This window comes from Maylandia zebra, linkage group LG23, assembly GCF_041146795.1.
Source record: "Maylandia zebra isolate NMK-2024a linkage group LG23, Mzebra_GT3a, whole genome shotgun sequence".
In the NCBI taxonomy this organism is placed as follows: Eukaryota; Metazoa; Chordata; class Actinopteri; order Cichliformes; family Cichlidae; genus Maylandia; species Maylandia zebra.
In genome coordinates, this window is record NC_135188.1 from 12,443,870 (window position 1) to 12,469,914 (window position 26,045).

At 44.8% G+C, this 26,045-nt stretch overlaps 1 protein-coding gene across 5 annotated transcripts; it reads left to right on the forward strand.

Annotated features, from left to right (window-relative positions):
* Positions 1 to 80: 80 nt before the first annotated feature.
* Positions 81 to 22,543, forward strand: zbtb7a (zinc finger and BTB domain containing 7a). 5 transcript variants are annotated; one of them, XM_076879938.1, is made up of 5 exons: positions 1,405 to 1,455; positions 1,839 to 1,966; positions 14,236 to 14,799; positions 15,637 to 16,520; positions 18,577 to 22,543. In XM_076879938.1, the coding sequence occupies exons 3-5, from the start codon at positions 14,314 to 14,316 to the stop codon at positions 19,010 to 19,012; spliced, it is 1,806 nt and encodes a 601-aa protein (XP_076736053.1). In that variant the 5' UTR covers positions 1,405 to 1,455; positions 1,839 to 1,966; positions 14,236 to 14,313; the 3' UTR covers positions 19,013 to 22,543. The 5 variants fall into 5 exon arrangements, with proteins under 5 accessions (XP_076736052.1, XP_076736053.1, XP_076736051.1 ...); XM_076879937.1 differs by lacking the exons at positions 1,405 to 1,455; positions 1,839 to 1,966 and adding an exon at positions 81 to 166; XM_076879936.1 differs by lacking the exons at positions 1,405 to 1,455; positions 1,839 to 1,966 and adding an exon at positions 3,916 to 4,048.
* Positions 22,544 to 26,045: the final 3,502 nt, after the last annotated feature.

Consider the following 26,045-nt stretch of genomic DNA (forward strand, 5'->3'; position numbering starts at 1 on the left):
ATTATTGCCTGTGGAGCTGTTCTGATTGGCTGACAGAATTCCGTACATCAGTGCTGGTAACCCTAGCAACAGTGCCCTGAGTAGGGATAGCCTAGTTAGCTAACTTTGATGGTTAACACCTAAATGGCGACTGGAATCCAGGCTGCTGAATGCTGACTTCAGCGCGGTAAGTTTTATTCTTTATATTTTTTAATGTAATTTTTAAAAACTTTTGGGGCAGTGTTACTTTAGCATTGAGAGGCAGATCGAAACTACGCTAAAAAAAATAAATAAAACAAACGGAGGCAGAAGTAACTTAGAGGCCGAGCACCGCCGCTTGGCTGCTCTAGTTCTGTTCAGTTCAGTTTCTATTTATATAACCATTATATAACCATTAGACTACCCCCTGTGAGCAAGCACTTGGCGTCAGTGGGAAGGAAAAACACTCTTTTAACAGGAAGAATCTTCGGCAGATCCAGGCTCCAGACTCTATTACTTCTGTTCCACTGTATTTGGTATGCAAATAATGTGCATTTTATTCTATATTATTGAATTTAAAGCTTTATTTACTTATTTTAGAGATTTTAATGTATTATGCGTTTTTTATTAGATAAACATACTCAGTATTACATGAGTAATAAAATTTTTTTAAAAAGGTGTCCACATTGTTAATGAACATGCATAATTTTGAAAAGGCCCATTCCCCGTAATGAGTAAATTTACTTTAGATATTTTACTATAGATATTTACTACATGTGTATGATTAAACAGTTATTTTATATGAAGCACTTTTCTGGCTCTGCCAATTTTCACGTTATAGGCACATAGCCGCACATGAGCCTAAAAAAACACAAACAATGATTTCTGTCCTGGTTTTCTGTACTGTGTTTGTTTCTGATCTAATATTCTGATTTCCTCTGGGTCACCCACATTGGAAAAAATTTTGGTAACACCCGCTGCGTGTTTCTAATGCAGTGTGGCCGTACTGGGCTGGAACAGAATAAACGAGTTAGAGACCTTATTAAATTTTACCAAAGATCATGAACACATGCCCGGTGAATGTTGGTAGAGAAGTGTTTGGTCCGTAACTAAGTAACCATTCTTTTAAAGACAGAAGTGAATGCTATTAACTGGACAGATCCCCTGACATTAATCCAGTTGTATATTCTTTGCTATATTTGCGATGGAGCACTCTCTGCTTTACCTCTCTTGTGTTGGCTGACCCCAGGTATTTAAACTCATCTGCTCCTTGCAGCTTGACTGTTACATCTGTCTCCCTGTCATTCAGGTATTCTGTCTTCCTTTTCCTGACTGTCATTCCTCTTCTCTAAGAGCATACCTCCACCTCTGAAGGCTCTCGTCCACATGCTACCTACTCTCACTACAGATCACAGTCTCATTTGAAGAGTCCTGTCTGACCTCATCTCTCAACCTGTCCACACTGCAAACAAGAAGAGGCTCAGAGCAGATCCCAATGTAATCCCACCCCCACCTTAACGCCATCTGTCACTCTTACCTCACGCCTCACCGCTGCCTCTGTCCTCATACATGTCCTGCACTACCCTCACATACTGCTCTGCCATTCCTGACTTCCTCGTGCAGTGCCACAGTTCCTCTCTCAGCAGCCAATTATCTGCTTTTTCTGATCCGCAAAGACACAGTGTAGCTCCATCTGACTTTCTCTGTACTTCTCCATTGAGACTCTCAAAATAAAGATCACATCTGTAGGGCTCTTTCTCAGCATGAAGCCATACTGCTGATCACTGATCGTCACCTCTCATCTTAACCTAGATTCAACAAATCTTTCCTACAGCTTTACGGTTTGTCTCATCAGCTTTATCCCTGTGTATTTACTACAGCTCTGCACATCAGTCTTGTTCTTGAAAATCAGTCCAGTGCACTTCTTCTCCAGTCCTCAGGCTCAAACTCTCTAAGATTGAGTTAAACAGTGTCAAAAGGTCCACTGCCCTCTTCTAGACATCCACAGGTATGTCATCTGAACCAAGTGCCTTTCCACTCTTCATGCCTTAGCTGCCCTCACTTCCTTACTAATCCTCTGCACTTCCTGATTCACTAACTTTCCTCCATCTGTTGTCCACCCTCTCTCATTTTCTTTATTCATGCACTCCTCAAAGTGCTCCTTCCATCCTCTCAACACACTCTCTCCACTCATTAGTACATTAGAAATCCTTTTGAACGATAGCTATAATAACATGCAACTCACAGTTACAAGTTACACTGATAGTGTACTTTGGGGCCTGCATATACAGGAAGAAAAAATGTTTACAGACACAATAGCCTGTGCCAGTTTCATTAAACTAAGCATTATTACCTACATGTGAAATGTGCTAAAGACTAAACTGGAGATTATACAAAAAAGTCTATGCCTGTGGTCACAGAAATCTTTTACCAAATATATATCGACCTTTTGTAAGAAGGTCATGGCAGTCTGTGGACAGGAATTCTTGTTAACTGCCTTCTTTTTTTGCTGAGATATAATCAAAACCATCATTCAGACAGTAATGACAAATCCAGATCTGATGTGGGGTGTCTGGCACTGGGGAGGACCAGTTTATATTGGACCGAAAAGCGACATTGCTATAAAAATGTCTGACATCATCTCAGACTGCTGTGGACTGAGAACAACTCATTTTCATTGTGGGTAATTAGGGCAAAACTGAATAGAAGGCATCTTGTGAAAATTTTATGTATTTATGTGAATGTGTATATCCTGGTTTGGTTTTTGTTTGTTTGTTTGTTTGTTTTTTCATTTCGCTTTGGCCACAGCCGGTCAACCTGCATTCTCTTGTCTTAGCTTTGGAAATTATAGCAAGTGGTAGCATCAAAGGTTCACATACTGCAATTCACATGTTTTTCTGAACTTTGTGAGCTATAACTCCCACGTGCTAATGTGGAGATTGGCTGAACAGTGCCCTCTAGACAGACAGTGTGTCACTGCCTCACCCTGCCAAATAGCCCTTAATTCCCCTGCATGTGTGCAGTGCCAAGTCAGTGTCAGGCTCTGCTACACTGTGGGACTCCTGTGTGGCTCAAAGACTGTTCACAAACAGCAACATTGTGTAAAGTGTGTCTTGTATGTGCGTGCTTAAAACATCTTGCTTAAAAGTGCATTCAGAGGTGTGCTGGGTTGGTTCATGGTGCAACACGATTATCAAATACATCTTATGCTCCATCCCACTCAGTGGTACAATGGCTGGCTTGCTCTCACTGAGGGGGTGTGCCAGTGGGTGGTTGGAAGTGGCGCAACATCAGATACACGGACTGTAAATTTACACACGGGAACTCGCTGTTCTCCACAGTGGGTAAGACACGTTTTCACTTAGAAATGTCTTCTCTAATACCTCACCTGTTGGAGCCTGGCAGGTATTATGCACAAACACTGTGCAGAGCCAGAGTGTATGTGTATAGAGGGGGGTTGCTGGCAGCCCCCAGTGTATGTGCTGGAATGTGCCAAGACTTGCTTTTGGGGTGGGACACCATGACCTCAGGCAATAGGATGGGTGGGTGCGACTCAACTGACAGAGAAAAGGAAAGGAGCAGCAAGAGATGAGGCGGGTGAGAACAGACACGGACTACAACACTGTTTAGCATTCCCCCCCCCAAAAAAAAGAAAGAAAGAGAAAGAAAGAAAGAAAACACGATTGTCTGTGGAGGGGAACACTGGAAGACATTCACTGTGAAACTGCTGAGTGGGAAGCTGTGGGTTAATGATTGGTGTTACATGTGAGTGACCTTATTACTTTGATAACTGTCAACTGTTTTAGCGCAAAATGATTTTCACTTTACTTTTATTCCACGGAGGGAGGAGGGAGAAGAGAGCGAGGGGGGGGATGCTGTTTCTTTAAGAGAGAGAGAGAGGGAGAGAGAGAAAGGGAGGGACCTCTTTGCCCTCCAGAAACCAGGAAGGGAATTGAGTTGATCTGCTGCTGCTTGGTTAGCGCATACGGGGCTTTAAGCTGCACAACAGTGAGAGGGAGAGAGAGCTCCGGAGAGGAGGAGAGGAGAGGGCTGAGCTAACCCACAACAAGCACCACCACGGCCATCGCAGGTGAGCTAAAGACACCCTGTCATCCCCCCCTTCTGTCTGCCCTGGGCCTGTCGAACAGAGGAGAGCAGGGCAGAAGAGGAGAGGAATGAGGGAGGGGGCCAGAGAGGAGAGCAGGGTGGGGGGGTTGGCCAGAGAGGAGAGGAGAGGTGGGTCGCAGCAGTAGTCTCCAGTTAAGGTTCCTCTTTTTGTTTTAATCCTTCTAAAGTACTTCCTCTGTGCTGCTCTTTACCTCTGGGGAATCTTGAGATAAAGTTTATAGGATGTGTTCAAGGCATTAACTTTTCAGGCAGGTGGAAGCACTTAGAGGAGGTGGAGGTGGTGGAGGAGGGAGAGTAGGGGAGGGGGGGTTCTCGAGATAGAGAGCGAGAGAAAGAGATGGGGGGGGGGGGGCAGTGAACAAGGAGGAGGAACCAAAAATAATTCAATCGGACATGATAAAAGCAATGGCAACAACTTTTGGGGATGGCAGCGATTGAAAGGCTCCGTGTGGTGTGAGTTGTGTGTGGAGGGCATGTTGGAGTGGCACTGGTACACTGCTCACCATATGAATAAGTCACAAATTAGGGCAGGAGTTTCAGGGGTCTGCCATGTCACTGTAGCGTGAGCTGATGAAAGACTTCAGTACTGCTCTGACAGTTGAGGCTGAAATGTTGTTGCTTTTTTTTCCCCCTGCGAAGCTCTGCCCTGCTACATGGCTGCTCTGTACTTTAATACCTGGCAGCCTGCTAGCAACATACTGTAGTGTATAATTCAGCTCCGAGTGCTTACGTTAGAGGAGGCTTGGAGATAGTGGGGGTGGTGAGGGCAGAGGGAGCTGGGACTCGTAGTGTACAGCAGGGACCGTAAACCAGGTCAGATGGAGTTGCAGAACTCTATATCCCAGAGTGCCTTGCCCTCGGCCATCCAGGAAAGGGAACAGCCGCCAGCCTATCCCAACAAGGAGGTGTGGTGAGTGAGCTGCTGTCAAGCCAATGAGGGTGGGGGATGCAAAGCTGAGTTGTGGGCTGAAAATAGAGGGGGGGTGGTGTTGGTGGTTGGGGGGTGGGGGGTAGGTGTCTGTTTGTGTGGGATCAGGCAAGGGCTTGCCTGTATGACTAGGGCCACTCGTAAGTTTCCTGTCTGGTGGAGTTCTAGCCCTGCCCAGAGACGGAGGCAGCAGTGCTGGCCGGCAGGCAGGGGAGGCAGATAGGGCTCGGGAAACATTTTCAGCCTATTTGGTAAGCACCACAAAGGCATCCACACACACACACACACACACACACCCGCGCGCGTACACAAACTGGGTCTTTAGGCTGTCACTGAAAGGAGACGAGAGGCAAGCAGAGGAAATAAATGCCATAGCATGTTGTGGGTGAGAGCAAAGGGGCTTGACAGAGTTCAGAGTTCTTGACCCACTTGCAGATAAAGGAGAGAATGGCAAATAGGTCACTGTTGAGTGCAAGTTTGTGCACAGAGAAATAGCTGCTTGTTTAAACAAAGTTTTTCCTTTCCACCACGCTAACTTTTTAAACTCTGGCCATTTAAGCTCATTGTGCACGGGGGTTATTTTTATGCTGTTAAGATGCACTTTTCTTTGAATGTTTTTTTACCTACTGCTGTGATTAAATTGCTCTGCTGCTATTATTAGTAGAGTGAAAAGATGAAGACAGTCGCACATCCTGTACTGCTGCTTCTTTAGGGCTGTTAAACCAACTCCACAAAAACCACCATATCAGATGTTTTCTAGACTGTAGCAGCGCGACCACGCTGATCGCTGACAGGGTACAGGTGAGCAGTTGAGCAACAGCTTATTTGAGAATCATCAGTAAGTGGCATCTCTTCTTGCTGACAAAGAGAATATGTGACACATCTCGTGACAGCTGATTTTCGCTTGTAGGGGAAGCTGTCACAGCGAAGTCCATGCAATATTAAAATAGCACATAATCTCTGAAAACCTTCTCCTGGAGAACTTATGTTCTTGTGGCTTGATTTCAGGTTTTCTCAGCCAGCTGCACCACGGTCAATCTCATGACATGTTTTCTGCGCAGTCCATTCACCCACTTCATCACCAGTATCTTGTTAAAAGCAGATTCTAATCTTGTCTGCCGTGTAATGCTTTCTTGCGGCTCGTGGTTTAAAGACTTCATAGCAACCCTCGGCTGCTTTGCCCGATAACCAGATGCATATTTTTTGGCTTTGCATACTTGCTGAACTCGTTTTTTAAGTGTGTGGGCACGGAGAGGGTACAAGCAGAGCGCAGTACACGAAGACGCCCAAGTGCTGGGAAAGTGTTTGGAATGTTTCTCCGAAGGTGACAGGCGATATTTTCTATTTAGCCCAGTGTTACAAACAAATGCATGTATGTATTAGTTACAGTAAATGTTGTGTTGATGTTGTGCTGTGTTATTTCTTAGGTACTACTGTGTCAGAAAAGTATAGTTATTTCAAGAGAATTCCAGCAAGAGGTTAAACTAGGACGCCATATGTGTTTGTATGGGTGTGTGCACGCATGCGTGTGCGTCTGTGTTACCAACAATAGACTCCAGGGGAATTGCAGGGGACTTCAGTGGCTGTGGGCAGGTCCAAGACACCACCCATCAATTTGGCGGTGAGGCTGAATACAGTTTGATATTCCTGTATGTTTGTGCCTACACCACTATGGCCCAAAACTAGCAGGTTCAGACAGACTGAGAAGACAGGTTGCGTGATGTCGCCGTGGCAGTTTGAGGGTTCGTTTCGGAGTGAAATGTTGGCTGTGTACTGTACATCGCATGTAACAGTCATTGTGTTTGTTGAGTTTTACTTTTTTTTTCTTCATGTGGGCACATAATCTCTAGTATCTAGTGTCACTCGTGTTGATATTTTCTTGTCGTGCTGTGTGCTAAACTGTTTCTCTGCCCCGTCTCTATACATGCTCTTTTATATGCGTTTGCACATTTATCTCCAGTTCATATTGTTTGGTTAGCCTCCTCCATGGTGAATGCAGCTTCACTTCCCCCTAATGTTTGGTTCCCCTGGTCAGCTGCTTAGTATACCACAGCTTCCAGCCTGGCTAGACAGACAGACCCCTCTCTGTTGTTTTTCTGTTGTTGTGCTGAAGTCTAGGGGGAGTAAAGGGGCTTCTTCTGTTCTCTTCTGGGACATTTATTATGGAGAGGCCAACACAACCTGATCAAATTAGAGTGGGAGAGTAAAAGGCTGAGATGTTTTTCAGAGTGGGGGGGGGGGGTGAAGCTAGACTTGAATTTCCACACTTGGGGAGTTAAATGTTTTGTTAAGCGAGGGTTTTTCAATATCAAGTAAAAACCATGGAATAGTCGAAGGCGGCAGGCTTCTGTCAACACTTTAATTTATTGTGAAGTTGATATTAAGAACTGTAGGACAGAGTCCAAAGGCTCATTTTTAATTAAGCAGAAAGGCCAAGTGATCAGGAAGGAGGATATGAGACCAAACTGACGCTGTCCGCACGTTGATTTAGAGAATCGGTTTGCAATGAAACAAGAGAGACGATGGGTGGGATGCATTAGGGGATGGTGAGACTCGGGAGGGTGGGTTGGTCTGCGCTGCTTTGCCTCCTCAGCAGTGGAAAGGGGAAGTGGGTGATGTGGTGGATACATGCAGTGCAGACTCTGAGACAGAGATGGAGCAATGATGAGATGAGAGCGACAGATGAGAGGAAGGGGGAGGCGGTGGTGTGTGCGTGGAGGGGGGGTCAGACAGTAGGGACAGAGAGATCGAGCAAGCAGAGAGCTGGTCATCTGATAACAGAGCGGGTTCTGTTACACGCCTGCAACAGACTCACAGGAAGTCCTCTTTCCCCGTTGGACTGCGCATGCACAGAGCGATGCAGCCGGGGCATGTTGGGCCTGCGGACCGACCGATTGGCCAGCTCAAGTTGTGCCGGACGACGCAGTGTAGGGGTGTAGTGCGGTTTCTGAAGGCACGTCTTAGATTTTCATACACTTCCTGGTTGGCAGCATGGCAGTGTCAAACTATGTTACTCACACTAAAAGGAACTCAGACTGTGGATGTGGTTTTATTATGCTGCAGCCTGAGAGAAGTTAGTCTCCCTACCATGTTTTATAATTCTGATCAGCGGCACAAAATTGTCATCAAAACCACAAAACTGTAACTGGCTTTAAAGAATTGTTGAAGTTAAAGCTTTACTTGTAAAAAACAAAATCTGAAAGATTTGATTATCTACCAGCGTGGTATTTTCTTTTCTACATTTAGTGACCACAAAACAAGATTTGTAGTGCTTGCAACAGTGTTTTATTTAAGAAGGTCCCTTTTTATTTAGACTGCTACTTCAGGAGTTTAAACTACATCAGAACATCATTTACATATGCTTTAAGTAAAATGCTGTCTAATAAGAGAAGATGTCCAGGTGCAAAAAGAAAGATACTTCTGTTATTGTGTGCATTGCGAGAGCAGTCATTTCGATGTGTCATGCTAAAGTGAATCACAGTTTTGTTTTTATTTGTTTGTGTGTTTAGTAGGCTGTGGGTCTGAGTACTACAGTGCAAACGGTCAGGAAAATAAAACCATGCAAATTCAGAACAGTTTGAGGGCTTCTGCACTTCATTGACAGCAGCTACATGTCTCTCTTCTGGAGCTGTATGGCAGCACGAACACTCTTTAAGGAAATCATAAATCCCCCTGCTGGCTTCCTCAAATTAAACTTTGCCCCACTTGTGGGTGGTTACCTTTCCACTTATTGTAACAGGTTATACCAGGTAACCGAATGAGATCTCTTGAGTTTATCATTGACATCTGAGCCGGATTCCTGGGCCTCCATGTGCTCATGAGTTATGAGCGAGCTTGTAAGTTTAACGCCCTGCCTCACCCACCACCTTTTCACTGGCTTTGTGTCTATGTTTTGGCAGTGCTTCCATGGTTAGTTTCTAGTGAAAGCTGCCAGGCCTAGGCCAGCCCTCGCAGCTTCAGTTTTATCAGTTGCTTACTCTCTTCCTGCTTCGCTCCCAATATGACCAATCAGGTTTCCTTCCACTGCTGGCAGCAATGAGTCACTTAGCTGTGGCACTTGATCAAAATCCACTTTTCCTAGGAACTGCCACCCCCCTCCTCATTCCAGTTATCTTGCGATGTCCTCTTTGTCCCACCTTGAACTTTATTGACCTGAGTAAAGTGATTCCCTTGGTTGTTGCCATAGAGGCAAAAACAGTTGAGTTAGTTTGTGAAATAAGGGCAAGGGAGAAAGAGATATGATTTTTTTTTTTTTTTTAAGTGTTATGGAAGAATAGACGGGGCCATAGGGCCAACCAGATGCAAAGATTTTTCACGTTTTCATTTCTGGAGCCGCAGTTTCCTCGAGTCTTTATACAAACACTTGAGGTCCTAATAAATGAGTTACTTGGATAGCGAATGAGATGGTGAATGCATAAAGTCTTCACCCGAGTAAAATTGAGAAATAATTGTTCTCTTGTAAAAAGTCTAGGACTACAAACAGATAAAATTAATAATTTTCCTGCATTTCACTTTTAAAACATGGCTGCTACATGCTCCATTAGCATTTATAGTTTAAGGGCTCTTTAATTCACTCATGTTTGTTCTGCTTGTTCTCTTTTAAAGGCAGATTTCTCAGCACTTTTGAGTTGTGTAATATTTTTATGAGCCAATTACAAATTTTCATGTTTTTCAAGTTTAAGAAAGAGGTAACTGAAAGTTTTGAATAACAGACAGATACTGATGTGGTATTCGCTGTGAAATTTGGTTGACGGTTGTTTTTCGGTTGCTTTTTTGTTGTTGTGTGCATTAGGCAATATATTTTCTCATCTAAAAACCACCTGAGGTTGCGCAGACTGTTTCTTTGTATTTTGGAATGAGTGGTATGTTTCACAGATGATGTGTTTCGGCCAAAATACTACTGCTTTTACTAAATACCCGCGCTTCCCGTCATAACGTGTTTGTCTGCGAGTGAGACTAAAATCGGGTACAACTGTCTTGGCAAAGATATTTAATGCATAGGTCACTGCACAGTCAATCGAAACAACAGCAAAACAGAAAGTCAAAAACGACCGTTGTGTGCAGATATATGGGAAGGGGCAGATTACAGATGAAATGAAGGTGATGAGGGCGGGGAAGGGATGGGTAGGTCCTATTTTAAAGGACTTGTTTGACTTGCAAAGCAGGCCTGGGTGCTCATGGACTGAGCTTTGAGAGGAGGCCCTACCCTGGACGGGGAGCACCAGGGACACAGACAGCTGCTGCGCTGCTTTGTGCCGGGCTGTGGGCCTTGTCACCCACAGGCATGAATTAGTGATAAGGAATGTTTCAAGCCATGAGGAGGTGTCAGGATCAGGTTTGTTGCACTGTGTTTCCTCTTTCGTAGTGCTCTTTGTAGGTTTATTTGAGGACAGGTGGCTTTTGCATGCGGAGTTGTGCCTCCGCGCTTCATTGGCGCTGGATCAAGTTTGCGCATGTATGCGTGTGTGTTTTGTTTTTTTTCTTTATCTCCTCTCAGCTCAACGTCTTTACCCCAAAAAGCCGTGACCTAGGGTCAGCTTTGTATGTGCGGGGGATAGCGTGCTATACAAGCTTGTCTGGTCTAGTGCAGGTGCTGTAGATCTGTATTAGAGAAAAGCAGGTTGGCTCGGGTCTGGATGGGCTCACAGAGATCTATTTCCACCTGCGAAGGACGTGACCGGTAGCCATGTGGTTGCCCTTTCTCTTGCTCTTTCTTCCACCTCATACCGCTCGTGCTCGCTCTCTCCCTCCCGTGTCATCTCTCTTTGTCTTTGCTCTCATCTCCCTCCCCTCCCTCAACATATTCAGATGAGGGGTTGGATAATAAAATTTGCTCTTGCCATGTCTGACAGTCCGCTTCTATCAGAGCTTTGCGAAAGACGTTGGCAGTGTTTAGTATTTATTTTATTTATTGTCATTGTCAAGAACAATGAAATTGCGTTTGGGGCTTCCATACAACCCAAAAAAAAAGAAGAAAATAATAAATACCCCTTAAAACCCAAGTGTACATATTTAACCCAGTGTGACTCCAATGCAATAAGACAATCCTTAGCAATAATGTTCGTAGAAATTCAGACAAAGACCTGAGAAACATGACAAAATACAACAATGCAACCCATTCAATATTATTGTACTGTGAGATATGATATCAGATATGATAGTTATCTATTTAAGAAAGAGGGGGGGGGGGCAGGAGGGGGAAGAGAATAAAGATATGATGCACCAATGCAGACCAGTTCATTGCTATTAAGAAGTTGGATATGGTTATTGTCCGTGAGAGGGGGGCAGAGAGTTCAGGAGCCTCACAGCCTGTGGATACAGGCTGTTGGCCAGTCTGGATGTTCTGGCCTGTATAGACCTGTACTTTCTCCCTGAGGGCAGCAGATGGAAAAGGTGGCGCGCAGGGTGATGTTGGTCCCGCAGGATACTGTGCACCCTCCTCAGACAGCGAGTGGGGAAGATATTACTGATCTCTGGCAGACTTGTTCCAATAATTCTGCCAGCTTCTTTCACCACCCGCTGGAGTGCTTGCTGATCGGCCTTGGTGCAGCTGGGGAACCACACTAGAAATCCATACGTCAGAACGCTGCTGATGGTACAGTTGTAGAAGTTCAACATCAGAGATCTGGGAATGTGTGCGCTCCGCAGTCTCCTCAGGTAGTAGAGGCGCTGTTGGGCCTTCCGTACAACTGAGGTGATATGGTTGCCCCAGGACAGGTCCTCGGTCACAGTTACCCCCAAGAATTTAAAACTGCTCACCCTCTCCACCGCCTCACTGCCAATGAAGAGAGGCAGATGGTTGTTATGACCCCTCTTCCGGAAATCTACAATGATCTCCTTGGTCTTTTTGGTGTTTAAGACCAAGTTATTGTCGTGGCACCATGACTCTAGTTGTTGCACCTCTGTCCTATAGTTTGTCTCATCATTGTTGGATATAAGTCCGAGCACTGTAGTGTCATCTGCAAACTTAACAATGAGATTGGACGCGCAGGAGGAAATACAGTCATGGGTGAAGAGAGTGTATAGCAGAGGGCTCAGAACACACCCCTGAGGGGCACCGGTGTTGACCACAAGGGTGGAAGAGGTGTTCTTACCCACTCTGACACTCTGTCTACGGTTAGTGAGGAAGTCCACAATCCAGTTGCACAGAGAGGAGTTAAGTCCCAGTTGGTGGAGTTTGGGACGGAGTTTGTATGGCCGGATGGTTTGCAGAGGCTTTCTGGTCAGCTGCCTATCAAAACTGAATTGAGTTAAGAGAGAATTACAGCAAATAATAAAAAAAAAATGGTGGAGCCATTACATATTTAACACTAATCAAACACAGCACAACGATGTAAACACGTAAATCAGTCTTGTGTGTGATCTCTGGATGTAGAAGCTTTTAGATTTTTGGGTAATTAATGCAAAAAAAAAAAAAAAATCATTGACCTATTTAGTTGCTCATAATAAGCTTAAACATGCATCTGCTTATTTGTACAAAGGTGACATGTTGCCAAATCTCAGGTGTGTCATCAGATTTTTCCAGAGGAGAGAGAAGGAGAGGTTAGCATGGGTGAACTGGGACAAAAGAGGAGAGGCAGCCAGGTTTGGCAGGTTTGTTAGTGGGGTGTAGTGTACAAACACACCAGAAGGTCTGATCTGAAGGAATGTCATTTCAATGCCTTGCTCTCGTAGAGAGCAGCACATGCAACACATCCCTGCTTCCCACCACCACCCGCTGCCCCCTGCTGGGTCTCCCTGGCAGATGGAGAAGGGGGGAAAGGGTTGGAGTCTGTATGTGTGTGTTTGATATGTTATTGATGTTACAGTATTTTGTGTGCCCGTGCGTTCATAGAGAAATCAAGGATGGCTTGTTCTGCCGAAACCCCCCTCCCACTGCGCAGGCTTCAGTCGATCATTTTAATCTCCCCCCACATGTGAGCGAGGGGACAGGCCTTTTCTGAAACTTGGCACACAGTACAGGGTGGGGTAACCAGCTCAGACCGGATTGACAACCTCCCTTTTTAATACCGTTCCCTCGCAGCTTGTCGCGTGTCCTCTTCCTCCTCCTGTGGAGTTTTTTCCACAGGGTCTGCTCTGGCAGCCCCCCTCCCCCCCCCCCCCTCCCCTCCACCTCTTTTCCTCCACCTCTCTCACTTCCCTCTCTGGCTCTCCACCGACACAGAGAGCATAGCCTGCACAGCCCAGCTCCCAGCATGCACTCTGATCCCCACAGCCCTCTGCCTATCTGTCCTCCACGACCTCTTACTTGATTCCTTGCACAAGTGCATGCACACTCCCATAGATGTGGGCGTATATACAAGGAAATGGGCTCCTAGCCACCTGCATGGATGCAGTCCAAACATCTTCACCCAATTGTTGACCCAAATGTAAATTGTTGCAGGCTACTGTTTATTCAGCACCATTAGAATCTAATTCTTTGCACCAAATATATGTAACAGACCTGTTTTGCACAGAGTTTGTAACCAATCTGCTTGAACAAAGTAAATTGTTTACAGCGTTCAGCAAATTTGGCAAGTGTGAAATGCTCATGGTGAAGTTTGGTTTCAGTCAGGTTTATAGCAGGCTCTTTTTATTTTGAGCAGCATGTCATGAAGATTTTGATGTATGTGGTTCTGGGAAGGTTTGATGTATTTTCACAGAAACTGTCGACATGTTGGTGTGAAAAAGCAGCAGAGAAGTTTTTGAACTGCCAAGAAATTAATGAATAAAGATGAGTGAGTCATTAGAAATTTTTATTGACCGGCTGGAAAAGTCAGTACAGTTTATTTGGTTGAAGATCATAGCCTAGAAAAAAGTCTGTATTCAAATGGTATCATATTAGGCTACAGACTGGTTATGACAATTTTTAAGAAATGAAATTCTTTTGACTGTATTCACATGTTGCTTCAAAGCTCAAATGGAGGCACCCTAATTGTACATTCAGTTTTATATTTGACAATATTGTCAATTTTTGGGCTACCAGATATGGCCCAAGTTCGTAGATGTTTTTGCAGTTTTTCCAAAGATATTTAAAAATCTTTATGCGTGTATTTTTACCAGCTGCGTACTGTGAACTGAGAGCTCTCCGTTCTTGTGCTTGATATTTAAATAATTTTCAAATAAGGCCTCCGCAAACTTTTGATTCAGATAATACATGTTTGTTTCTCTTTCTGCGTCCATGTAATACCTGTCTGCTAATTTCCTCTTTTTCTTTTCCACCTGTTTCTACTCTCCTTCAGATAGGCAGACGGACAGACGGCAGGACGGATACACGGGTGGGGGCTGTGCTAGGCGGCTCGGCGGCAGGCTGGTGGAAGATGTCGTTAGGAGCCGGCGGGAGGGGCGGAAGGCGGCTCAGGGGGATAGCAAGCAGTGGGGGTGGAGGAGGGAGAGGTGGAGCGGGAGAGGCGGAGGAAGGTCCTGTGGGGATCCCTTTCCCTGAACACAGCGCAGACATACTGGGCAGCCTGAACAAGCAGCGGCTCAGCGGGCTGCTGTGTGACGTGCTCCTGGTTTCCCAAGATCGGGAGTTCCCAGCTCACCGCTCCGTCCTGGCGTCCTGCAGCACCTACTTCCATAAGCTCTTCACGTCAGGGGTAGCCGCCGACCAACAGAACATCTACAACATCGACTTTGTGACAGCGGAGGCTCTGGGAGCTTTGCTGGACTTTGCCTACACGGCCACGCTGACAGTCAGTCACAGCAGTGTGGCTGAGATCCTTGCTGCTGCACGTCTCCTGGAAATCCCACCTGTCCAGGATGTCTGTACACACCTGCTGGACACCAAAGTGCTCTCCCCGCCGGTATGAGACTTTTAATGCTAAAGTAACTTGTGTCACAATTCAAATTTAGGCATGAACTGTACTTTATCCAAGTAACTGATTCATTCACATGGTCAAAGGGCCACCCTGTCATTAAGCCATCAACTTCAATTAATGCTCAGCATAGTGAAGCTTATATCACGGCCTTTATCAGTTTCTCTCACTATGCCAAACACACTCCCACAGCCGTGGGGTTAGTTCAGCGCTTACTCATTCTGAGCCAACAGCATTCATGGAGCGACAGCATGCTCTTTAACAGAGTACAGACACAGCACATTGCAACTACATTTCAATGTGATCAAGTGTAGCTGTGACATGCTGCACTGCATGGATAATGCTTTACATCATGAGATAAGATGATGTGATGTCAAATCATTATCGGAAGCTTTCTAGCATCTGTTGTTACATTTTATCAAAAGTTGAAGCCTCTTGACAACCTTTTTCAAGACTGGTGTTTTTAAGAGTTACAGAGTACGGCAGCGAAGACATACACAGGATCGTGTGCTGCGTTATTGTTCGTTTTATACATACACCGGGCATGAATGTTCTTTGCCAATTAGTTTTCATTTTCTCATTGCGCATACTAATACCCATGAGCGTACTGAGCGCCTCGGTTTGCATCCAGGATACCGAGTCAGTGCTGAAAAGCATCAGACCCTACAGGTCTGCACGCATCATCCTTTTGTATCTGATAAACATTTTAAAACATTTTATTTTAAACATGCATTTCCTCCTCTACCTTTAGTCCGTCTTCTCTTTATGTTTTTATTTGTGTTTTTTTTCACAGGCTTGTAACACTTCGTTTGTTCTTATTTTTAGGCGGGCAGTGAGCAAAAAGGTGAGGGTGAAGATGAGGATGGGAAAGGCAAAGGAGGAAGGGAGCAGGGGAACCGGGTGCGGGCCCAGGAGTATCTGGAGTACTTCCAGAGAGGGGCGCATTGGAGCAGCAGCTGCAGCACGCCGGAGCTCAGGGACCTGCCCACCGCACACCTGCACTTTAATCACGGTAATGGGGGCACCCCCAGCAACGGGGCCCCTGTTGGCCCCAGCGAGTACTACTCCCCCTTGGCCCTCGCCTTGTCCCAGGTCCCTAAACAGGAACCAGAGGAAGAAGACGACGATGAGGATGAAGATGAGGATGGGGACGCGGTGCAGGGTAATGGAGGAACCCTGGGGTCCTCATACTACCCTCCGTCCCAAAACGGACACTTCTACCTCCCTCACAATTCTAGGCTGGGGCAGGAGCCCGAAACGGAGGACACTTGTAGGGAGGCGATGATAACGGAGAGGGGTTCAGCAAGTGCCCTCCTGCAGCAGATGATGGACTCCATCGAGAGGCAGAAGGAGCGTGCTACGACCGGTGAGGACCAGGGAGATGGCGATGACCCTGACATGGAATTTTACTTGAATTATTTTAGCAGTACACAGCACGAAGATACAGCGTCATCCGCTGTAACGCAGGGAGTGCCATCACTCTGGTTATCAAGAGGCAGTACAGCCCAAGACAGAGTAGGAGCAGAGAGGGGGGTCGGAGAGAGAGCCAGCGGGGGTGGAGGAGAACGGAAGATGCGCTCCAAGGCCTTCCAGAAGTGCCCCATATGCTCCAAGGTCATTCAAGGGGCAGGCAAGCTCCCGCGTCACATCAGAACGCACACGGGAGAGAAACCCTACGAATGTGCCATCTGCAAAGTGCGCTTTACCAGGTAAGCCCAATTAATGAAGAGACTTCCTCAAGTCACATGTGCTAATAGTCTTGGACACTGTTGACAAAATGGCCAGCAGCAGGGAAACACAAAGCCAAGAGCAGGAGTATTAGCGCTAACCAACTTAGCTTTGTATTAAGTAGACAGTGCAGCTTGTGAAGCTGTGTGTGTGCGTGTGTATTTACGTGAAGATGGAGTGATTAGGCCCTAACCAGGATTTTTCCCGACATAACATTGAAGCTGAATGTTAATAACAATGCCACGTAGAATCTTTCAGGTCAGAGAGAGGGGGCTGGAGGGTTGTAAAGGTCTGTTTTATTGTGACAGCCTTCATAGCAAAGTCCTGGAATTTTAACGTAGGGGTCCTATAAAAGAAGGCAGTGCCATGGTAGTGTTATCTAGTGGAAGGCTGCTATAAAGTGCTGTGCTCTGATACAGAGGGGGATTACAGGCGCTGGATGGTGCTCTATGTGCTCCAATGCAGTAATGTGAACTTTTGATCTCTGGTTATGTTGATTATTGCCCACAGCAGAGTAGTTACACCACCCCCTCCTCTCTCTTTCTGTCACTCCCTTACCTCTCTAATGAAATCTGCCATGTCCTGCTCAAATAAATGTGACTAGGCTACAGAAGGGTACTCGAGTGCACATGTTTTCCTCTTATTTAATTCTTAACTTTTCCATGAAATCGTTCCTTTAATTAATTAATCAGTGGACTTGTGCTGGAAATAGATACAGTTGGCTAGAAATAGCCAAAACCTCTGCTGGCAGGTAGGGAAGACCAATCTAAATTTACGTAAATTCAGATTGGCAGTGGGAAGGGGGCACTGTAATCTTAATCCTGTTTGAACAAGGTTAAGAGTGTGCATCGCACAGCAATAAATCACCCCTGTCCTTTAAATAATTCACCTCTGTTAGTGTGCCACTTTGTTCCAATGCTTCACCCTAACTATGCGTCTGCATCGTGTGTTTGTGTATGTGTGCACACACATGCGTTTCGTGGTTAACATTTCTATTTAGGGCACAGGTATACAGACCTCTGAGCGTTGCAGTGGGTTTATTTGTTTCCTTGTATGACAGCTAATCCACTTACCTGGCACTTGCATACACACACCTGTGGGTGGGTGTGTATGTGTTCAGATGCAGTTGTCTTAACTACGCTTGTTTGTTTAGAAGCCCTCTGCCCTCGGTACAGAAGGGTTAGGCGATTTAAGAGCTCGGAGCTGGAGAGATAGTAAGGGCTAAAGGGGGGAGGGAAGGACAAGAGTCAGATGAAGGCCAAAGAAGTCTGATAAAGTTTAGTAGGTGGTGTCATTGGAAAGTCAAATAGTTTTGTGTTATGAGATGCGTTTTGATATAGAGTCATGCTGTATGCTGTTTTGACTGCAGTGTTGTAGACCTCACAATTTGGAAAGCAAGTTTTCCACATGAGCTGTTTTATTCGCTCATGTGCGACACCTACAGAAGTCGGTCCCAGTACGACTCTTGTGGATAAATATAAGCTGCAAACTTGAGCTGCACTCAGTACTACAGTACTACTTCACAATAAATGTCAGCTCTTTCCAAATTATCCTGCAACCGTTGCGCTGCAGAGGAAATTCAGGTGTCCATTAAACATTTTTGCAATCTGTCAATTGTTGTTGTATTGTCGTCAAATACATGTTAACAAAAGGCGTAAAACGCTGATATAAAACTGATATTGTTATCATTTAGCAATAGTGCTCTTGCGTGCATTTACACAAATTAAAAGGTTAAGTTTATGGCTTCTCGTCAGTTAGACAGGGTACCTTCACAGAACTGGAGGAGATCCAGGAGATGGCTCTTAAATGGGAAATAAATCCATCCAAAGCATATTAGGCTGGCCACTGTATGTGTGAGAATTAATAATATAGTTTGAGTTAATTATGTATTTGTACGTGATATTGCACGAGTGATTAGAACCTGAAGTTGGCTGTGTGCACTAAGTGCATTCAAATGGGTGTGAACCGATCTTCTAGTGCAGCAGAGTTTTTGCCTTTGTATTCTTACTCGACCGTGTTTATTTTTCTCCCTCTCAGGCAGGACAAGCTCAAGGTTCATATGCGGAAGCATACAGGAGAGAAGCCTTACCTGTGTACACAATGTGGAGCTGCCTTTGCTCACAACTACGACCTGAAGAACCACATGCGTGTACACACCGGCCTGCGCCCCTATCAGTGCTCGAGCTGCTTTAAGACTTTTGTGCGCTCGGATCACCTGCACCGCCACCTCAAGAAGGACGGCTGCAACGGCATCCCCTCCCGTCGAGGCCGGAAACCTCGCGTGAGAGAGCCAGGGCTCCTCGAGGCCCCCGTGGGCCTGCTTAGCCCCGGATCCGACACCAGCCCCGGGTCTCATACCATCAGGGGAAGGCGGCGATCGGAGTCGACCTCGGCAGCGGAGGTGGAGGTTGCTGCTGGAGCACATGCACACAGTCCTCAGCTGCAGGAGCTAGCAGGGGAGGCAGGGCCCTGAGACTGCAGGGAAGACAAGGACACTGCTGGACACCATAGTCACTCTGCACCGCCTGTGAGACAGGCCAATGAACAGAGAGGAGTAAAAGATGCAAAGGCAATTTAAAAAAAATACAAAAAAAAAACTACAACAAACAACTAACTATTCCTCTATAAACCAAATCAGGGTGTCACAAAAATCTAATCTTTATATTTCTTTCTCCTATTACTTAGGACACGGCGTAGAATTGCAAGCACTTAAGTTGGTTTATTTGTTAAAGAGCAAAGAACGCTTCAAATCATGCACCCATTACGTCCACTTTCTGGGTCATTTCTTTCTTTGTAATAATAGGGTTTTTATACATATGTGGCATATGTGCTTAGGCAAATGTATGATAGATACAAAGGAACTCTGAGCAACTATGCAGTTGATTTAGATTTTTATTGGTTTTGTCCTCACAGCCTTCAAGCTCTAAGAAAGGTGTCTGTCAAGCACCTTCTGGCTGCTGTACGGGTGAAGCGAGGACAAATCCTCCCAATGAAAACAACTCTTTTTCTATTCTTTGCAGGTCTGAAATGTACAGTTACCATAGAAACACCATTGCCACAATATGGCATATGCAAGGAAAACTCGCCACAGTTTTGATGCAACAGTTTTTCTTCTCTAAATGTTCCAGAAAGAATGAGGCAGGGGTTTGATTGAAGTGTTACTTACTCTCTAAAATGCATTTTAAGAATCTATGGCTTGTCTTACTGAAAAGCAAATTCACTTTGAGTCAAATCCACTTTAATGGGGGCTCGCCAATTGCAGGACTCGGGAATACGAGGGGTAGAGGGTTTGTGTTTCTGAAGCACTACCATTGTCAATGTACATGTTGGCTTTACTACGTGGCCTCTTATCCCTCACAGCCCTGCAGTGTCAATATGTTTGTTCGCCCTTTTGATTTTGTCTTAATTTTTGTTTCTCAACATTTTATTTTTTTGACTGCTTTGGGTACTTGACACTTTATTGTATACATGTATATACAGCAGGTGGTGATATGACATTGGCCCCTCTTAATGCTGAGTTGTAGTTACCAATCACATTTTTTTTTCCTCGTAGGCTTGATGTCATATTTCTCAGAGAGTGAAGCTTGTGGGTGAACAAAACAAACTGTATGAATGTTCGATGAGAGAGGAAAAAAAAAAAAAAAAGCATTGATTCACCCATTTGTCCTAAACTTAACACTTGATATGTAAAGTTCCTGCCCAAAGGACGAGGGGGTCGATTGAATGAATGTGCTTAACTTTTTGCAGTTTTTCGGATTCTGTCCTTGTGTGACAAGGCGCGGGTAGCACTTAACCAACCGCAGGTTAAAGGAGCCTGAGTGAGAGAGTGACAAAGAGTACGAAGAGATAGACGAGCACCTTTTTTTTTTCTATGTTTGCACAGCTTTACTAAAGATATCCAACTGAGGGAGAGGTAATATTTAAAGGAAGCGGGCTGATGTGCGAGGAGGTTTATGCTTATTCCAATCTTTTTGCCCTGGGGACCACACAACCGTAAGGCAACCTGTATGATGAAGAGAGCAATAAATACCTGTCCAAGTTGGGAGGCCAAATAGGAGCGCAGCTGCAGCTGGTTGATGGGGGAGGGGATCGAGGGAAGGGGAGGGGGATCTCGCAATGTCTGTTGCATTCCAAAAAATAATCTCCCCCAGCTCAGCCACGTTTCCAGGCAGGAGGGGATCAAATCAGGCCTTTTCTCTCGCTCCCTCTCCCTCTGTAGTCCTCTAATGCCCCCGAACCAGCCTGGAGGGGATATTATTATATTAGAGCCTGGTGTTACTGTGGGGAGGACGCCTGGTGCTGGCAGTTTAGTGTGCGACTGTGTTTGCGTGCGTGTGTGTGTGTGCGTGGCAGCCAGGGTCCCTCTGGCCACATCATCAGCGTGTGTGAGTCAGCCACAGCCTGTTCAAACATGCACCCTGAGCTGCCAGCCCCAATACACTTTGTCTCGCTAACACACACACATGCTCACTGGGTCCAGGTATCCTGTAGAGAAGGGGAAAACACCAGAGCTGACATATGTGTTTGAATATTGTCAGCGACTCCATACGTTTGGATTTGTTCGTCTTAGACAATAATAAACTCCAGAATCCAACTTTAGTTTCCATACGAGCACATTGAGCCTTTTGCGTTAAGAGAACATGCATGTGATGTAGAGTGCCTCCCCTCCCCCAGCCCACCCTGTAATTTCTGCAGTAGTGCTTTTTTTTTCAACTATCAGTCCTTTTGCACGTTGGATGGGAAGAGGCAGGTCATGATTGCACTTTGTTACTGAGGAGGGCACTTTGGTCAACGAAACGGGTACTTTGAAACAAACCAGTTGCAAATGAGATCAGCCTTTTCCTTCAGTGCGTGATGGTGAAGTCGAGCTCCTTCGCTGGTTTCGTTCAGGTTTTGACAACAAGCTGCCAAAAAAGAAAAGAGGAGACGAGTGTCGATCTCTACAAGAGAAGCCAGGCAGGTCCACACACACAAAAAAGAGTAAATCAATCCATGTAACTGAATGCACTTGAATTTAGTTGTAAAAAATCTAGTGATTGGTTTTTTTGTTTGTTTTTCTTTTGTTTTTTTTTCGTCTTAATGTAAAGTAAGGGGATAGAAGGAGGAGGTAGACAAGTGGAAAGAGCACTGTGTGCGTGCATACATGCATTTTTATTGTTTTATTTTTTTTTGCATGCATGTGCACAAGCATGCATTGCTGGCTGGCAGGCTGAAGGGTCTCAGGACAACGCTGGATAAACAAACTTGGTGTCTACCCCATCTGTTCACCAGCTACTCTAAAATCTACATGTGTTCTCGGAGGAACTGCAGTGATAATAGGTCCGCGGTACCACAGGAGCGAAAATACCATATTGTAGAACAACACATTGGACAGTTGCTTGTTTACTTCACGGCTCTCTTGTTGCAGATTTGCATAACTCTTTGTTTACCCTTGTTGGCCATTGTCAGGGTTTGGCCAGGTCTTGAGAGTTAGTTTCTATTTTTGTTGTTTCGTTATGATAAAGATGGGGTTAATTATTGCACAGTTTGACTCCTGCAGGCAAACCGATGTAAGCGGGGCAGTCTAATGTCTTGTGATCTTCATGTATCGTGGTACTTGGCTTGGACTGCCTAAACCCACTTATCTTGACGTGGCAGAAGTTTTACCTGTCAAGACCCGTGGGTCATCTTAAACACAATGTTTCATTGGACCTTAATGTTTCCCCAAATGTCTTATGTTGTTTGTTGATTAACCAAAGTTTTTTGCCCTCCATCTTAGTCTACTGTAAACAAGAGATATTGAAAGTATGTCTATAATTTTTCCAGGCTGGGCCTCCCTGACTAAGCCACACACAGATGCCCTTCTCTGGAATACATATGCAGAAATGTGTGTCTACTTACTTGAGTTTGCTTTCTCTCACTCTTTGTATCCTTGTGGAAAATAGAATTTGAGGTGTAAGGATGTATAGCCTTTTGTTTCTGTCTACACTCGTTTTTCTTAAAATAACGTGTTGTGCTACAGCTATTTTTTTTTTCTAATAATTATACGTGGGTGTGAGTGTGAGTGTGAGTGTGCGCGTGCGTGTGTTGTGTGTGTGGTCATGGTTTTGGGATGTTGTGCCAGGAAGGTGGGGCTAATGGGTGCTTGGGTGGGGTTATGGATAAAAGCCTGATAGCACTGGAAGTGGTGCTTTAGCTGAAAGAGCAAAAGTTTGCACTAATGTTAAATGTCCTTGTCCTGCTTATGGGAAAAGGACAGGGGACCTCAGAAAGGCCTGCGAGTTTCCATGAGCACAGAGCAGTGTGGTTAATACTCAGTGGTCTCATTAAGAGTCCATCCAACCCCTCCGTAGAAATAATCATGTATAGTATATTCAAAATATACAGACGTCCAGCAACAATAAACACCAAAGGAGAAAAAAACTGCTTTCATTTAAGTCACTGGGCATTTTAAGCTACCAATGTAATGTTTGATTATTACTTTTACTGTTTAATCTGAAGGCTCTTAAAAAGAGATTTGGGATTTTTTTTTTTTTTTGTCTTTTTGATAGAAGTCAATCATACATGCTCTTTATACATGAAAATCTAAATATAGAAAATTTAGGCAAGCAGCAAATCTTCTCTGAAAAAACAAAAAAAACTACTCGTTCCTGATGATGGCTCAGATGCAATGTTTGACGATGCCACAGATACTCATTCCAGTTCTTTGTCATTCTGAGATTTTTGTCTTATGTTGAGTCCACTGACGGATTATCGATCCTAAAATCTGATGTGTTTTTTAAATACTTTTGTTACTGCTGAATTGGATGATTTCCATTTACCTTCTGCTGTTTGAGCTGAGTTTAAATGTTCTCTGGTTGAGACAGACGGTGACTTTGTGGCCTTGACTGGGCAGTGCTGAGCTCATGGTGGTGTGTGTGTGTTTTCAGACGGTAATGTCATGCGGCGTGGGGCTGAGGCTCACTCCCACCAGGTGGATTGTGCAGACACAAGGGCCACAGTGTGCCTTATGTGGACAGGAATAAAAAATATTAAAAAACTCTATTTTTTTTATTTTTATTTTTTTTACCATTTAAACACTTTTCTTGTAACATTGAAACCAAATTGTTAAAGCTGATTGGCTCGTACTAAAACGATAGTTAGTACTGAATGAACTGATATATTAGTGTCTCTCTCTGCCTCCGTGGCTCCACAGCTGGTGTGTCCCCAGCCTCAGCCCCAGGCCAAGGTTACTCTGACACAGGCTGCACCAAGACAGTTCATTGCAACTGTGTTTTGTTTTGTTTTTTCCTTTTCTTTCAAATGGACCTTGAAATGTTATTTTTTTTCTGTGCTATTATCAAAGACTTTTTGTAAATCTATCTGAGAAGGCCATAAAACAAAGACAATAACAAGCACGATAACTGCAAAAATCAAACAAAGCAGAATGGGGTGACTGTTAATATGGTGATATGGCGACTCGTGGCAGCAGAAAGGGGGCTGTTTGCTTTGCTTCGTCATTTTGCTGCACACCTGATTTATTTTTTTGCACGTTTTCCATCAGGCTGTCGAAGCAGGGCAAGCTGAGCGCAGCATATGCAGTATGGCAGTATGCACAGCGTGGCTCTGGCACTTACACAGACAGCCCTGGGTCCTTCAGAGAGGCAGGCTGCTGTCTGTTGGCTGCTCTCAGCCAAGCGGGGACAGTTTGCACTTGGAGTCTTTCTCTGTCTCTGGAGATACAAAGGTTGGCATACAGGGAGGAGCAAATCCAGGTGGTAGGAGAGGGCTGAATGTTGTTTTCAGGGATGAGAGCAGGAAGCCCAGGTAACTGTTCAGTGTTGGTCCTCTACGCTGATGGGAAATACGTGGCCTAAGAAACGTAACACAAAAGAGGTCACCGCAGAGTTCACATTGGGGAGCTGCAACCATCAGAATGTTGCATATCTCTTTTGTCTCTATGTAAGTACTACTCAGGTGGAAAATTCACTGCTATGCATTGGGTTTCAGTGTCTGCTCAGTTGATCGTATGTCTAATCAAACTCTGTGTTCTTGTTCTGTCTTTTCTTTCTTCGTCATACAAATATTTACCGTAATAATTCCCAGAAAGGTACTGGCATGAACAGTTCCCTCTTTGTAAAGTGGATGCGACCAACCTGTTTCTCCATCTAATATTGATCCAGTGAATTGTTAGTTGGAGGGAAGGAAGCCACTTGGGATTCAGTCTTATTAGTCGGACTGTAGCGTGCTTGAAAAGACATGGGGTTGGAAAAGCACAGGGGAGGGGGGTTTGCGTGTTCTCTCACTTTCTTCTCCCATCGCTCTCCCTCTCTGTGGACTCGTAGTCAACATCTTTGCTGCCGACTGGCTTTTGATCAAAGATCACACACCCTCAGCAGGGGGATTGGCAAGGGAGGGAGGTGTGGATGAGGTATGGAAGAGGAGACATTTTCACTTGTTGGTAACGTAAACCAGTTTGGGATACATTCCATAACTTCATACTGTGATTCCCACTTTTTAGCAAGGTCGTGCGTCTGAGGAGGGACAAGGAAGTGTTAGACATTCTGCGGATGGCTGTTTCTGTCCGTCTGTCTAGCCTCTTTATCCCACTACTATGTGACAGACAGACATGTAGACAGATAGTTTAAAAGGCCCCGGTGTAGCACTATCAAGCTGCCTTTTATCAGCTTCTGCGATTGTAACAAAAGCACTTTGCGAAAGGCCATCCTGAAATTGTGTGCTTTTATTTCGTCCTTATCAATATTGTTTTGGTTATTTTGTCCCTGTCTTTTTGTTTTCTCAATGCAACTGATTATTTAAATGCAAAAACTATATAAGAAAAAAAAAAACAAGAAAAACTTGAATATTTGGTATCTACAATGAAGATGGCTGTCGCCTCATCACAAACAAACACATCTCTGTTATATGTACCTGTTTTGCAGCTTGTTGCATAGTCACGCATTGGTGATGGTGGCGGGGGTACGGGACAAACCTCCCCCCCACCTGCTCTCTGTTCGCTGTCTGGGATCTTTTGGGGAGAAAGGTGATTTGATTTAATTTCTGGAGACTCTTTATTGAAACAGAAACCTGTATAACAGTTGCAAAGCTTTCTGAGAAGGCTCGCTGTGCTGAATGTTAAACATGCATTGTCGTATCTACTGCAGAATCTCTTTGTCTGTTGGTAAAGGTTGGATCTGGTATCCATATTAAGCGTAAATGATTATGAAAAACAGGACGAAATGGTCAAATAACCGTCATTTCCATTCTCAGATCCGTACAGACGTACGTTTTGGCCTTAACATCTACGACGAATCAAGATTACTGCAGTAGAGCGGAAAGAATACTATCGATCATAATAAGCATTCATTAAATTTATAGTTCAGTAAATGGTTTAACGTGGGAGAGAAGACAAATAGGCTACTATTTATAGATTGAGTTTAACTGTGATTACTATAATTCTTTATAGAGTTGGGGGTTTTTTTGGGTTTTTTCTGATGTACATTTTAAAGTGACCCAGTTCTCAAATCTGGACATTTCAGTGAAAATCT